The sequence below is a fragment of the Aythya marila genome (genome assembly GCF_965140915.1).
Source record: "Aythya marila genome assembly, chromosome: 1".
NCBI lineage: Eukaryota > Metazoa > Chordata > Aves > Anseriformes > Anatidae > Aythya > Aythya marila.
This window is the reverse complement of record NC_139042.1, coordinates 74,327-86,596: the sequence shown is the minus strand read 5'-3', so window position 1 is coordinate 86,596 and position 12,270 is coordinate 74,327. Positions and strand designations below refer to the sequence as shown.

General features: G+C 46.5%; 1 protein-coding gene and 1 long non-coding RNA gene across 9 annotated transcripts in view; one reads left to right on the top strand and one right to left on the bottom strand.

The window, feature by feature from the left end:
* Positions 1 to 6,162: 6,162 nt before the first annotated feature.
* Positions 6,163 to 10,352, bottom strand: LOC309891650. The gene is made up of 3 exons (XR_014319537.1): positions 10,199 to 10,352; positions 6,712 to 6,793; positions 6,163 to 6,387 (listed from the first exon to the last, which is right to left on the bottom strand). It is a non-coding gene; the product is annotated as an uncharacterized lncRNA (long non-coding RNA).
* A 74-nt stretch (positions 10,353 to 10,426) lies between these two features.
* The window catches only part of LCMT2 (leucine carboxyl methyltransferase 2), a 28,753-nt gene continuing 26,909 nt past the window's right edge, over positions 10,427 to 12,270 (top strand). For all 8 annotated transcript variants that reach the window (XR_014319569.1, XR_014319570.1, XM_082784808.1 and 5 more), the window contains exons 1-4: positions 10,427 to 10,555; positions 10,849 to 10,973; positions 11,354 to 11,435; positions 11,771 to 11,951. Coding sequence is in view for 6 of the 8 variants with exons in the window: in XM_082784808.1 (XP_082640934.1) it covers positions 10,517 to 10,555; positions 10,849 to 10,973; positions 11,354 to 11,435; positions 11,771 to 11,951 (427 nt within the window). In the remaining 2 variants the exon portion in view is untranslated. The remainder of the gene's footprint in view (positions 10,556 to 10,848; positions 10,974 to 11,353; positions 11,436 to 11,770; positions 11,952 to 12,270) is intronic.

Genomic DNA, 12,270 nt, shown 5'->3' with positions numbered 1-12,270 from the left:
CAGGAACCCAAAGTGCTTGACTACCAGGCTACACTGAAGAAAAACAGGATGGTTGCAAGGCAAGGCATGAAAATGAAGACGAGCATCTTCCACATGATTGAAACATTCCCTGGTAGGTTATGAACTGCAGTAGCCCAGGTTGTACATTAGTCTTTAGAATGTCTTAGAAGGACAATACCAGAATGTCATGTCACCTCAGCTGAGAGATGGAAGAAAGGTGAGAAAAGCCTACTGTGCTTCCCTTACATTTCTAATTGGTGTTTGCTTCTCTATTGCTCCAAACCTGAGAGAGGAAGTCCTTTCTTCTCGGGAGCAAGTCCATTCTGGATCTTACTAAGAACTCCTTTTATCCTCCAACAAAGACCCCTTTCTCTTGGGGTAAGAACATGCTCCATTCCTGCAGCCCTTCTTGCTGTAATGGACTGGACTGGGACTACACTGTTCATCAACTCCTGCAATTGTACAGCAGGCTGGCTGCTTTGTACTGATGAGAGATAATTAAAACCTTCTCTGGTATTGCTTTCTCCACTCAAAATAGAAAGTGCCTCCCTCTCCATTACGAAAACCATTCCCAGCTCAGAACAAAGGCCAGAAGTTCCTGGCAAGTAGAGATCTCACCACAAGAAAGCAGGGCCCAACATAATTTATACTGTTTCCTCCCTTGCCATCTATGTGTGGGGCCCCAATGTGATGACATCCTGGTTCAGATGCTATAAACGAGGCCAAATTCATGGACCAGAGACTCCTGGAAAATGGCTAGATGTGTGTTAGGTTATGAATTCATGGGAGCAAAGATAATAGTGAAGCTGATAAAGGAAAGGTGAAGAAATGGGGCTTAAGACACTGGAGAGATACTTTTCCTTTGCTAGTGCAGTTCATCTGAGCTTCTTGCAAAGAAATCAGTGAATGTGATTCTAGTTTTAACACCATTTGGATGAGGAGATCTAATGTGGGGAAAGCAGCACCATGTCTGATGGCAAACATGCCAACATGCTGCTTCCTGAAACATCAGGAGATTGGCAAGAAATAGTCATCTGTTAGAAGAACATGGAAGGCCTCGTACCTAGGATGCTGACAAAATTGAACTCACAGTCCAAATCCAGATCGGACTTGACTTTCTGAAAGCCCCACTGTGGATACAAAGATAACTTTACAATCATTTTAAAACTAAAGAGACTGTGTACCTTCATTCTCTGATTAAAAGGGAGGTCTCAAACCAGAACTCCTTACAACTTAAAACCAGAATGAGTTTAAGTGCTGATCTCAGAACACTGATATTATGCCAGTAATTAATCATAGAATCATAGAATCACACAGGCTGGAAAAGACATCAGGCTGGAAAAGATCATCTAATCCAACCTTTAACCTAGTACTGACAAGTCCACCCCTAAACCATACTACTAAATTCTACATCCAGATGTTTCTTGAAGAGCGCTAGGGATGGTGACTCAACCACTTTCTTGGGCAGCCTATTCCAATCCCGTATAACCCTTTCAGTAAAGAAATTTCTCCTAATATCCAACCTAAGCCTCCCCTGGCACAGTTTGAAGCTATTTCCCCTCATCTTACCACTTGGTGCATGGGAGAAGAGCCCAGTCCCAACCTCGCTACAGCCTCCTTAAAGGTAAATATAAAGTACAATAAGGTCTCCCCTGAGCCTTTTTTTATCCAAGCTAAACAACCCCAGCACCCTCAGCTACTTCTCTAAAGACTTGTTCTCTAGACCCTTCACCAGCTTCGTTGCCCTTTCATTGGACACGCTCTAGCACCTCGATTTCCTTCTTATAGTGAGGGGTCCAAAACTGAACACAGTATTTGAGGTATAGCCTTACCAGAGCCAAGTAAAGAGGGACAATCACTTCCCTAGTCCTCCTGATCATGCTATTTCTGATACAAGCCAGGATGTCATTGGCCTTCTTGGCCACCTGGGCACACTGCTGGCTCATATTAGCCAGCTATCAACCAATACCCGCAGGTTCCTTTATGCCAGGCAGCTTTCCAGCCAATCTTCCCCCAGCCTGTAGCATTGTAAGGAGTTGTTGTGCCTCAAGTGCAGGATCCGGCACTTACCGTTGTTGAACTTCATACAGTTGGCCTCAGCCAATAGATCCAGCCTATCCAAGTCCCTCTGCAGAGCCCACCTACCCTCAAGCAGATCAACGCTTATGCCTAACTTGGTGATGCTTACACCTAACTTGGTGTCGCCTGCAACTTATTAAGTGTGCACTCGATCCTCTCGTTCAGGTCATTGATAAAGATATTGAAGAGAACTGGCCACAATACTGAGCCTTGGGGGACACCACTCATGCCTCCAGCTGGATTTAACTCCATTCACTACGACGCTTTGAGCCCAGCCAAACAGCCAGTTTTTAATCCAATGAAGCATACATCTGTCCAAGCTTTGAGCAGCCAGTTTCTTCAGGAGAATGCTGTGGGAAATTTATATTTCATTGCAGCAATGAAATATACATAAGTAGTACCAATCATCCTCTGTACATGATATTTCAGCCTGAAGAAGAGAAGGCTCCAGTGAGACCTCATTGCAGCCTTTCAATACTTAGAGGGTCTTATAAAAAAGATGAAGAACAAATTTTTATGTGGGCAGATAATGATGGGACAAGAGGGAATGGTTTTAGACTAAGAGGGTAGATTTAAAATAGACATTCAGAAGAAATTCTTTACTGGTGGGGCAGTGAAACAAGTTGCCCAGAGAAGTTATGAGTGCCCCATCCCTGGAAGTGTTTAAGGCCAGGTTGAACGGGGCCTTAAACAACTTGGTCTACTGGAAGGTGTCCCTGCCCATGGAGGAGGGGCTAGAACTAGATGATATTTAAGGCCCCTTCCAACCCAAGTTATTCAAAGATTCTATGATTCTGTGACATTGCCCTTTTTATCTACTCTTCAAAATAGATTTTGGTCTACCTATATTATCTAGTTTTATCATCAAACTGAGAATTCATATTGTATTGGTCATCTAATGCAATCAATAAATCCTTTAATTCCTGCTTTCCAGGACACAGCTACCACTCTGTAACCATGAACTGCTTTGCGGGACTCCCATTGAAATAACCCTGCTGGATGACAATTATCCACTGTTACATACAGAAACGTATTTTAAACCAAAAGTTTAAAAACACTGCTCAGTGTTCCATCAGCTCTTAGAATCATAGAATCATAGAATGTCCTGAGTTGGAAGGGACCCATAAGGATCATCGAGTCCAACTCCTGGCACCACACAGGTTTACCCAGAAATTCAGACCACATGACTAAGAGCACAGTCCAAACACTTACTTAAACTCCGACAGGCTTGGTGCCATGACTACGTCCCTGGGGAGCCTGTTTCAGTGCATGACCACCCTCTCAATGAGGAACCTCTTCCTCATATCCAGCCTGAACGTCCTCTGTCACAGCTTGACATCATTCCCACAGGTCCTATCGCTTGCCACTAAAGTGAACAGATCAGTGCTTACCCTTCCACTCCCCCTCGTGAGGAAGCTGTAGACTGCGATGAGGTCTCCCCTCAGCCTCCTCTTCTCCAGGCTGAACAGGCCAAGTGACCTCAGCCGCTCCACATATGTCTTCCCCTCTAAGCCCTTCACTATCTTAGTAGCCCTTCTCTGGATACTCTCCAATAGTTTTACATCCTTTTTGTACTGTAATGCCCAAAACTGCCTACAGTACTTGAGGCGAGGCTGCACCAGCGCAGAGTAGAGTGGGACAATCCCTTCTCTAGACCAAATAGCAATGCCATGCTTGATGCACCCCGGGATTTGGTTGGCCCTCCTGGATGCCAGGGCACACTGCTGACTCATATTCAGCTTGCTATCAACCAAAACTCCCAGATCCCACCCTGTGAGTCCAGCGTCTCATCGCCCAGTCTGTATGTATAGCCAGGGTTGCCTCGTCCCAGGTGCAGGACCCAGCACTTGCTCTTGTTAAACTTCATGTGGTTGGTGACTGCCCATCTCTCCGATCTGTCCAGGTCTCTCTGCAAGGCCTTTTGACCCCCGACAGAGTCAACAACTCCTCCAAGTTTAGTATCATCAGCAAATTTGCTCAAAAGACCTTCTAGTCCTATATCCAAATCATTTATGAAGACATTGAAGAGAACTGGCCCTCAAATGGAGCGTTGGGGGACCCCACTAGTGACCAGCCACCAGCCTGATATGGCCCCATTTAGCACAACCCTTTGAGCCCTGCCCATCAGCCAATTGCTCACCCATTGTATGATGTTTTTTTTTTTAAACTGTATGCTGAACATTTTGTCCAGTAGGATCCTGTGGGAAACTGTGTCAAAAGCTTTACTGAAATCCAAAAAGATCACATCATCTGTTTTCCCTTGATCAATGAGACGGGCAATCTTATTGTAAATCAAGTTAGTCAAACAGGACCTTCCCCTCATGAACCCATGTTGGCTGGGACCAATGACTGCATTGTCTCCCAGGTGCACTTCAGTAACTTCAAGGATAATCTTCTCCATAACTTTACCAGGCACTGATGTGAGACTGACAGGCCTGTAGTTACCAGGGTCTTCTTTCTTGCCCTGCTTGAAAAGTGGTACATTCGCCAGCTTCCAGTCTACTGGGACCTCTCCAGATTCCCAAGATCATTGAAAAACAATTAAGAGGTCCCACAATGATATCAGACAGCTCTCTGAGAATCCTGGGATGAATCCCATCCGGATCCATGGACTTGTATGGATCCAGGTGGAGCAGCAAATCCTGCACACGTTCAGTGTTGATTAGCAGTTTATCATTGCCACCGTCATGGTCTTCCTGCTCAGGGCACCCAGGGTGCCAAAGCCCATCATTAGCATTGAAGGCACAGGCAAAGAAAGCATTAAATGTCTCTGCTTTGCCTATGTCTTTGTCTGTGAGGTAACCTTCCCCATGAAGTAGTGGACCTGTGTTTTCTTTGATCCTCCTTTTTCTATTCACATATTTAAACAAATAAACAAACAATAAAACAAATTAAAAACAAACAAACAAAAAAAACACTTTTTATTGGCTCCCACAGACCTGGCCAGCTTCAACTCTAATTGGGTTTTGGCTGCAGGAATTTTTCCCCTACAAATGCAAACAGCATCCCTGTATTCTTTCCACGTTGTCTGACCCTACTTCCAGCAGCCATACACTTTCTTTTTCTGCTTAAGCTCCAGAAGAAGATCCCCGGTCAGCCAAGCCAGCCTTCTGCCCCACCTGCTTGACTTCCAATATCTTGGAATTGCCTGTTCCTGTGCTTTTAAGAGGCAGTGCTTAAAGACTGACCAGCACTGATGAACACCAATGCCTTCAAAAACAGCTCCCCAGGGGACCTTGCTAACCAGTTCCCTGAGCAGCCTAAAGTCTGCTCTCCCCATATCCAGGGCTGAAATTTTGGTGGCAGTTTTCCTCCTGTCCCCAGAAATTTTAAACTTGGTCACTATGACCAAGACATCTGCCAATTGCCACGTCTCCCACAAGACCCTCTCTGTTCTCCAGCAACAGATCTAGGAGGGCACCTTTCCTAGTTGGCTCCCTTAGCACCTGCACAAAGACGTTGGTCTTCATACACTACTGCCAAATACCTTATCGAAATCCTGTATCTGTCTCTCATGAGCCAAAATTCTTTTATTTTTTTTCTCATGTTCTCCACCTTGGAAGTAAGAAAATTATTATCTCCATTCTACAGATGGGAAAATTTGATCTCAAATCCTCCAGAGATTTGAGGAGGAAACAATGTAACAGCCAGGTATTCGAAGGCTTTCAAATCACCAGAGAAATTACTAAACAGACAGTGTTTCATTTTTGCATTTGGAGAGAAGCACAAGGCAGTGTCCTTGTCTCTAAAATACAAAGTGAGCTTGGAGATGCTCAGGTCTGATGATTAAAGCGGCTGGTGGAGCAACACCCCCATACATCAGGACTGTAAACAAAGGCAGAAAGGTTACTTCTGAAACTTCCCTAAACAGAAATTAAAGAGTCCAATCTTGCTCACACCTTTTTGAAAAACCTCATACTGCACAATAAATGAGTTTGATCTGTTTAGAGAGAGAAAGCAAATTGAGAAGGTGTGATAAGGTCTTTGAATAGCATAAACATAAGTGTAATGCAGCAAAAAATGCCATATTAGTTTACCAAAAGTATCATGGGTGCTTTGCCACAATCCATGTTTATTCACAAAATGTCCAGAGAATCACTGAATGTAAATACAAAAGACACATTTGGTAATGTATTACTTAAAATGGTGAAAGCAGCAGGTAGTATAGGAACTCTAATGGTGGGTTACAAGATAAGGAGTGCCTCCCACCAAGAAGATGAAAGCCAGACTGGGAGGTCAGTATCATTTGATGTGAAGCATACGAGCATCTTCCTGCAAGGAGAAGACTTCAAGACGTTTTTCAGACAGCTTAAGTATTTTTAAAGAAAAACTCAACCACAGCATTGCCTGAGATCAAGCTTTTGTTCTTCAATATGGAATGGATAATATAACTTAATGAAGTTCTAAATTATTAGAAAGGATATTTTAAAAGACCATAATATTGCATGGGAATAAAACGGGGAAGCAAACCTCCTAGCATATCAATGTATCTCCACTGGCATTACAAACAAACTTATTATCTTGCTCAGAAATGTATAATGCTTGTATAGTTAATGACAACCATTGCTCCCTCTCACAGTGTGTAGCAACGTTCCACCATTTTGCCCAGGTCTGATACTGTATTAAGGATACAACAATTTCACAAGATATGCCATTTTCATCCTATAAATATCAGTGCATTTGTAATTGCTCAAGATGTTTTGGTCCAAGATCTCTGCAAAACAAAAACAGAAGAAAAACAAAACCATACCTCAACATTCTTTGTTCTCACATCTCCTCAGCCAGTTCTTTTCACCCTCTTTGTCAATTCACGAGTCTTCATCCATTATAACACTGCTGCAAATATTCTCTTTCCATGCTAGTATAGCTACATTCCACCTTAGTTCCCCCTTCTCTACTGCAGTTTCTACAAGGCAATAAAGTGCACTACTTCTTTTGTCTTTTAAGAGCCCTCATAACTGTCCTGTGTGCTTCTTAACTTATCACCAGACATAAGATAACTATGTCTTCTTTCCTTTTCCATCGTCCCTGTCATTAGTATCTATTGGTATCTTCTGAACTTTGTTCCATAATTCTTTTTGAAGAGGAGAAAAGATTCCGGTGAGCACTACAGTGAAAAAAATCACAGTATCTTCCTTGGCAGCAGATTATTTTGGATTATAATGTACTGTTTTGGTTCTTTTTTGAAATTCTTAAAAATGACCAGGAGTTGGCTCCTGTGATTGTAGCTTGTTTTGTTAATAATTGTCCTTGATGACCCAGTTGTATTTTGTTAAGTACTTAGGTTGTATGTTCAAGTGTAGCATGTATGTATAGGACTTAGAAATTACGATTATAAGTTATGGTCTCTAAATTTTGCCATATTGGCCTTAGCCTGACAAGGCCTTGTCCTGTCACTCAGACCTCTCTGTGATATTACATTAAAATAAAATGATTGAGATCTGAGATTCATACCATATGTTCTCCAGGATCTTACCACATTGCCCTAGGTTAGCAGATGAGCCCAGCCCTTCCCTGTTGCAGTGACTGGGAGCAACAGGACAATATAGGTGACGTAAGAATCAATTATTTTAGCTAGCAATATTGTTCATACACAGTCCTACTGGATAGCACAAGGCAGATGTGTAACCATTTTACCATTCCTAGAGCTGCTCTGCAGATGCAAGCTGACACAGAGACTGTGCTGCAACTGATAACCTGCAGCATGCATCCAAGTGATTAAAATGGCAGGACAAATAAGGAAAAATGCTTTACTGTAGATCAGAAGCACATATTTTGTGTTGCTGAGTCAATCTATGGAGAAGTCCCAACATCTTTGGGCCACCTAGATCTGCCGCCAGAGCCTTGACTCGTGTATATAGTGTACCCTTCTGTGGGAGATAACACCTCCCATTTACCTCTTTTCTCGGTGATGCTGATGCCCTGCACCTTGTGCTCCGTATATCCTGGCTGCGCTTCTCCCTTTAGAGCACTCAGTTACTCATCTGGGGCTCTCTGACGTCAGCTCTGAGGTCAGGCAGGCAGGGCCACGCCTGTCCCTTGCCTGCTCCCAAACAAAAGACTATAGATAGCTGCTGCAGCAAATGCTTTTCATTATGCGCTCCCCTCTCCTCAGACCGCCCGCCTGGCTGGGGGTGGGAGCAGCATGGGGCCTCGAGATGCTTGTGCTGCTCTGAGATGTGTTTTATGTTAAAGGGGGTGGGTTGTGCATTCCTCACAGGCTTTGAATGTCATGCAGAGCCCCAGGGGAATCCTCAAAGGAGTGGAAGGAGAGAGCAGGCGGGAAGGTTGCCATGCACATCAGGATGAGGCATCCCTCCCCCATGTCAGCCTGCAAAGATGTCCAAACCAGAGGGAATCACAGAATTGAAGGGGTTGGAAGGGACCTCCAGAGATGTAGTAGTGCTACGGCAGCACACCCGCTGCACATAGCATCCATCCCCTCTCAGAAATGCATTTAAAAGCCTTCTACTTCCCACCAACAGAACTTGCTTAGCTAAACTTAATCTGGCAAAACACAGACCAAGTGGTGATAAATTAATCTGCTTGTACACTTGGAGTCAGTGCCAGAAAGGTAAAGGAACCATTTCATATTAAGACTAACTGTGAATCTAGATGGATATAAGATGGCTATGAATACATGCAACAAGAAGTCTGGATGAGTTTTCTAGCTATTACAGCAATCAGGCTCTAAATCATCTTTGCAAAGTAAGAAAGAGATAGAAGCAAAAATCCCAGTTGCTTTTAAACTAGAGCCTGATAAAATTACGAGTGATTACAGGATTTTATACCCGTGGAAGATAGGGTTTGGACACAAAGGCACAAGAATGGCTGCACACCATCTTTTCCTTCACCATGGAAATCCAATAAAGAGCCTCCCCTCATGGAGTATGCATGTGGTACCTTGTCCTGAGGACAGGAAACTAACCTCCCAGTCTCCCTCAAAGCTCTTTGGGTCTGTCTTCTCATGTTAAACCCAAGATGTCTACTTCACGTTTCAGTGTCTTCTCACAGAGCTTGCACAGAAGATTATGGATATAGAAATGTAGGACTTGAAAGGACTTCCTGGGACAGCTGGATGCAGTAAATTGAGTAACCATTCCCCAACTTGCTGCCAAGCATTTTTTTCCATCATCATTCTCAGGATGCTTGTAGAATTAGAAATACTGCAGGACCTGAAGTGCCAGCAGGATGGGCTAACGTTCCCTCTGAGTGATAACTGCAACTAAATCAAAATATCATCTCCAGATTCTAGAAACGTGACAAGCCCAACAAAATGATGAACAGCTACCAAAAAGGGAACTTGGAGGGAAGGGAAGCCTTGATCTCTGCAGAAACTGTGCAAACTTCTGGAATACAAGTATGGGAGCTACAGGCTATTTTGAATATGCTAGGCATCACCTAAGAGGTAACACTAATAATATAAACCTCAGAGAGGTTTATTTTAAACCTCAAATTTACACGTGGTTGTTGAAAAAATGCTAACAGTGGGTTGAGGATTGAGCTGGGACATGGGTCCCAGTCAGAAATATGCATACTGATCATTTCTCTGTAAAAGTGACATTTTCAGATTCTAACTTATTTAATGCACAATATAGTAATTTGTGGAGTGAAATATATAGAGAGATATATTGCACAGGATGCAAGCACAGTACTCAAGACACCTAACAGCTCAGGCTTCCGTGGCTCTTCTAGAACTCCTAGCGCAAGCCCTGAAGAGAAATAACACGGAACATTCTTCTCCTCTACCACAGACACCCCCCTGCCCCTGCCCGTCTGTCGTGAAGACTGCCAGATTGTGAGCCCCGAGAAGCTATGTTCCAAAATACGTGCAGTCGCCGGTGTCACTTCCAACTCCAGCGCCGCACGGAGTTCCGCACCGCTCCAGCGAGCTCTGCGCCCCCGCCGGGGAGCTCAGCAGCAGGGCCACGACGAGCCCGGCGAACCCCGGGCACCTCTGCGTCCTGCTCCGGAGCGCTCCACGCCCCGTCACGGAGATCGACAGCCTCGGAGCCCTCCGCACCGCCAGGGCGATCGGCACCCTCCGGGCAGCCCGGCGCCCTGCCCGGGGAGCCCCGCTCCCAGCTTCTGACGCGGCTCCCCCCGCCCCTCCGCTTACCGCGCGGAGGCTGCCCGTTGCCATGGCGACGTGCCTCTGGCCCTCCCTCGCTACCGGGCCCAGGTACGAGACCGCGCTCGCGATCCGCCGAGCGCCGCGGCGGCAGCGCGAGGCACTGCGGCGGGGCGGATCGCGGTCCCCGGGTCCCGCGGGGGGGGCCGCTGCAGGCCGGTCGCCCGGGGGTGGGACCGCGGGGCGGGCCGGGACGCCAGGGGGCGCGCTCCACGCTCAGCGTCCCGCCCCTGACGCGCCGCGCGGTGCGACGCGGCCTGCGCCCGGCGGTCGGGTTGCCCGGCGCTGCCGGGCGGTGCGGGCGGGATGGGCCGCGGGCGCCCGGGCGCCCCGCGCGACGCCGCCGTGAGTGTGCGCCGGCCGGGGCGATGCCTCCCGGGACGTCTCCGCGCAGGCGGGGCCTCGGCCCGGCCGGCGGTGCCTGGGCGGGCTTCGGGGAGGGGGGCGGCAGACCGGGCGAAGAGAGGCTGGGGCTCGGCGGCGCCGGTGAGAGCCGCCCAGCCCTCGGAGCCCCTGGGCGCTGCTTGGCCGTGCGCGGCCCCGCCGCCCCGCCCCGGTGGGCCCGGGTGCCTCTTGGCCTTGGCGGGGAAGCGCCCGAGTCCGTCGGAAGCGCCAGCGCGGTGTCCGTGTCCCGGCAGGTGCAGGGCACCGGCGGCAGCAGCGCCATCAGCAAGTGCTCGGCGGCGGAGCGGGGCTACTTCGAGGACCGGTTCCTGCGGCTCCTGGCGGGGCGGCGGCGGCGGCGCGCGCCGCTTGTCCACCGGTGAGGAGCGGGCGGTGCGCGGGGCCCGGCGTCGCCATTCCAGTGAGGGATTTGATGGCTTGGAGGAGCAACAGGGCGTGTAAAGGAGTTAATTTCATATTGCTATGCTGTCTGATTTGGGAGAAGGAGCTCATATGTTGGCCACCCACATTGTAGGGAAGTATCTGAACCATCTGGATTCGTACTTTTCACCCGTTGAATATTCATGCATGCAAAATGGAACAGGTCCAGTTAGGATATCTACACGTTTTCTCTGGGTTATTCGTAGTCTTGATGGTTAAGACACTGAATACAGTAATTCTGTATGTATTATCAAGGTCTGGTTCTTTTTTTGAAACAGGGCGCCAGTGTTGGAGAAATAATTGAATTTCATTTCACAGGGGTTATTATATCCGTGCCCGTGCTGTAGATCACTGTGTTCAAGACTTTCTGCTAAAGACCCAAAGCTATCCTAGGACACAGGTACAGTTTCTTTGTCTGGGTATACTTGTAGTTTCCACTGTACTTGTGAAAAATCTTTTTTGCATCTTGGCACTTTTAGCTTATTAGTGCATCTATTGTGATCTTTCCCTGGAAGAGCACGGAGAATCTGACTGTCGCTACTGGCTCTCCATTTGTCACTCTGACAGCAATATCTGGGAGGGAACAGTGTCTATACAATATCCTACGCCTTTTGGTACATTGCCTGTTTTTGTCACTCAACAGATTGTGTTCTTGAACTTGAATATTCTTCACGGGTAGATGCTCAGGGTGCTGCTAGAGTTGAATGTAACTATTTTCTGATACTTTATCTGCAGATCCTGTCTTTAGGTGCTGGCTTTGACTCCTTGTACTTCCGTTTGAAAGACATGGGTCTTCTGCATCACACTGTGATGTATGAGGTGGATTTCCCAAATGTGGCATGCCAGAAAGCTACTCTGATCAAAACAACAAAAGAGTTGTCAGCACTTGTGGGAGATACTGAAGGGGAGCGATTAGGTATGATACTTCTGGAACATGTTGTGGATGCTAAATGTTCCAGAAGAAACAAACAAAGCTTCAGCCTTTTAAATGTTAGGCATGATGGCAGAGGAACTACGAAGTTGTATATGTTCATTTTCTGGGTAAAAAAAAAAAAAAAAGGAACAAAGAAACCATTTGTAAGCATTGGGAGATAACTAGAAGATGTGTAGCTGACAATGGGTTTGTGAAGAGCTCAATTTCATTCTGTGACATCTTTTGAAGTACTATGTCCAACTTTGAGCTTACCAATACAAAAACAATGGCAAACTGCTGCATGCTCTGTGATAGGTCAGGA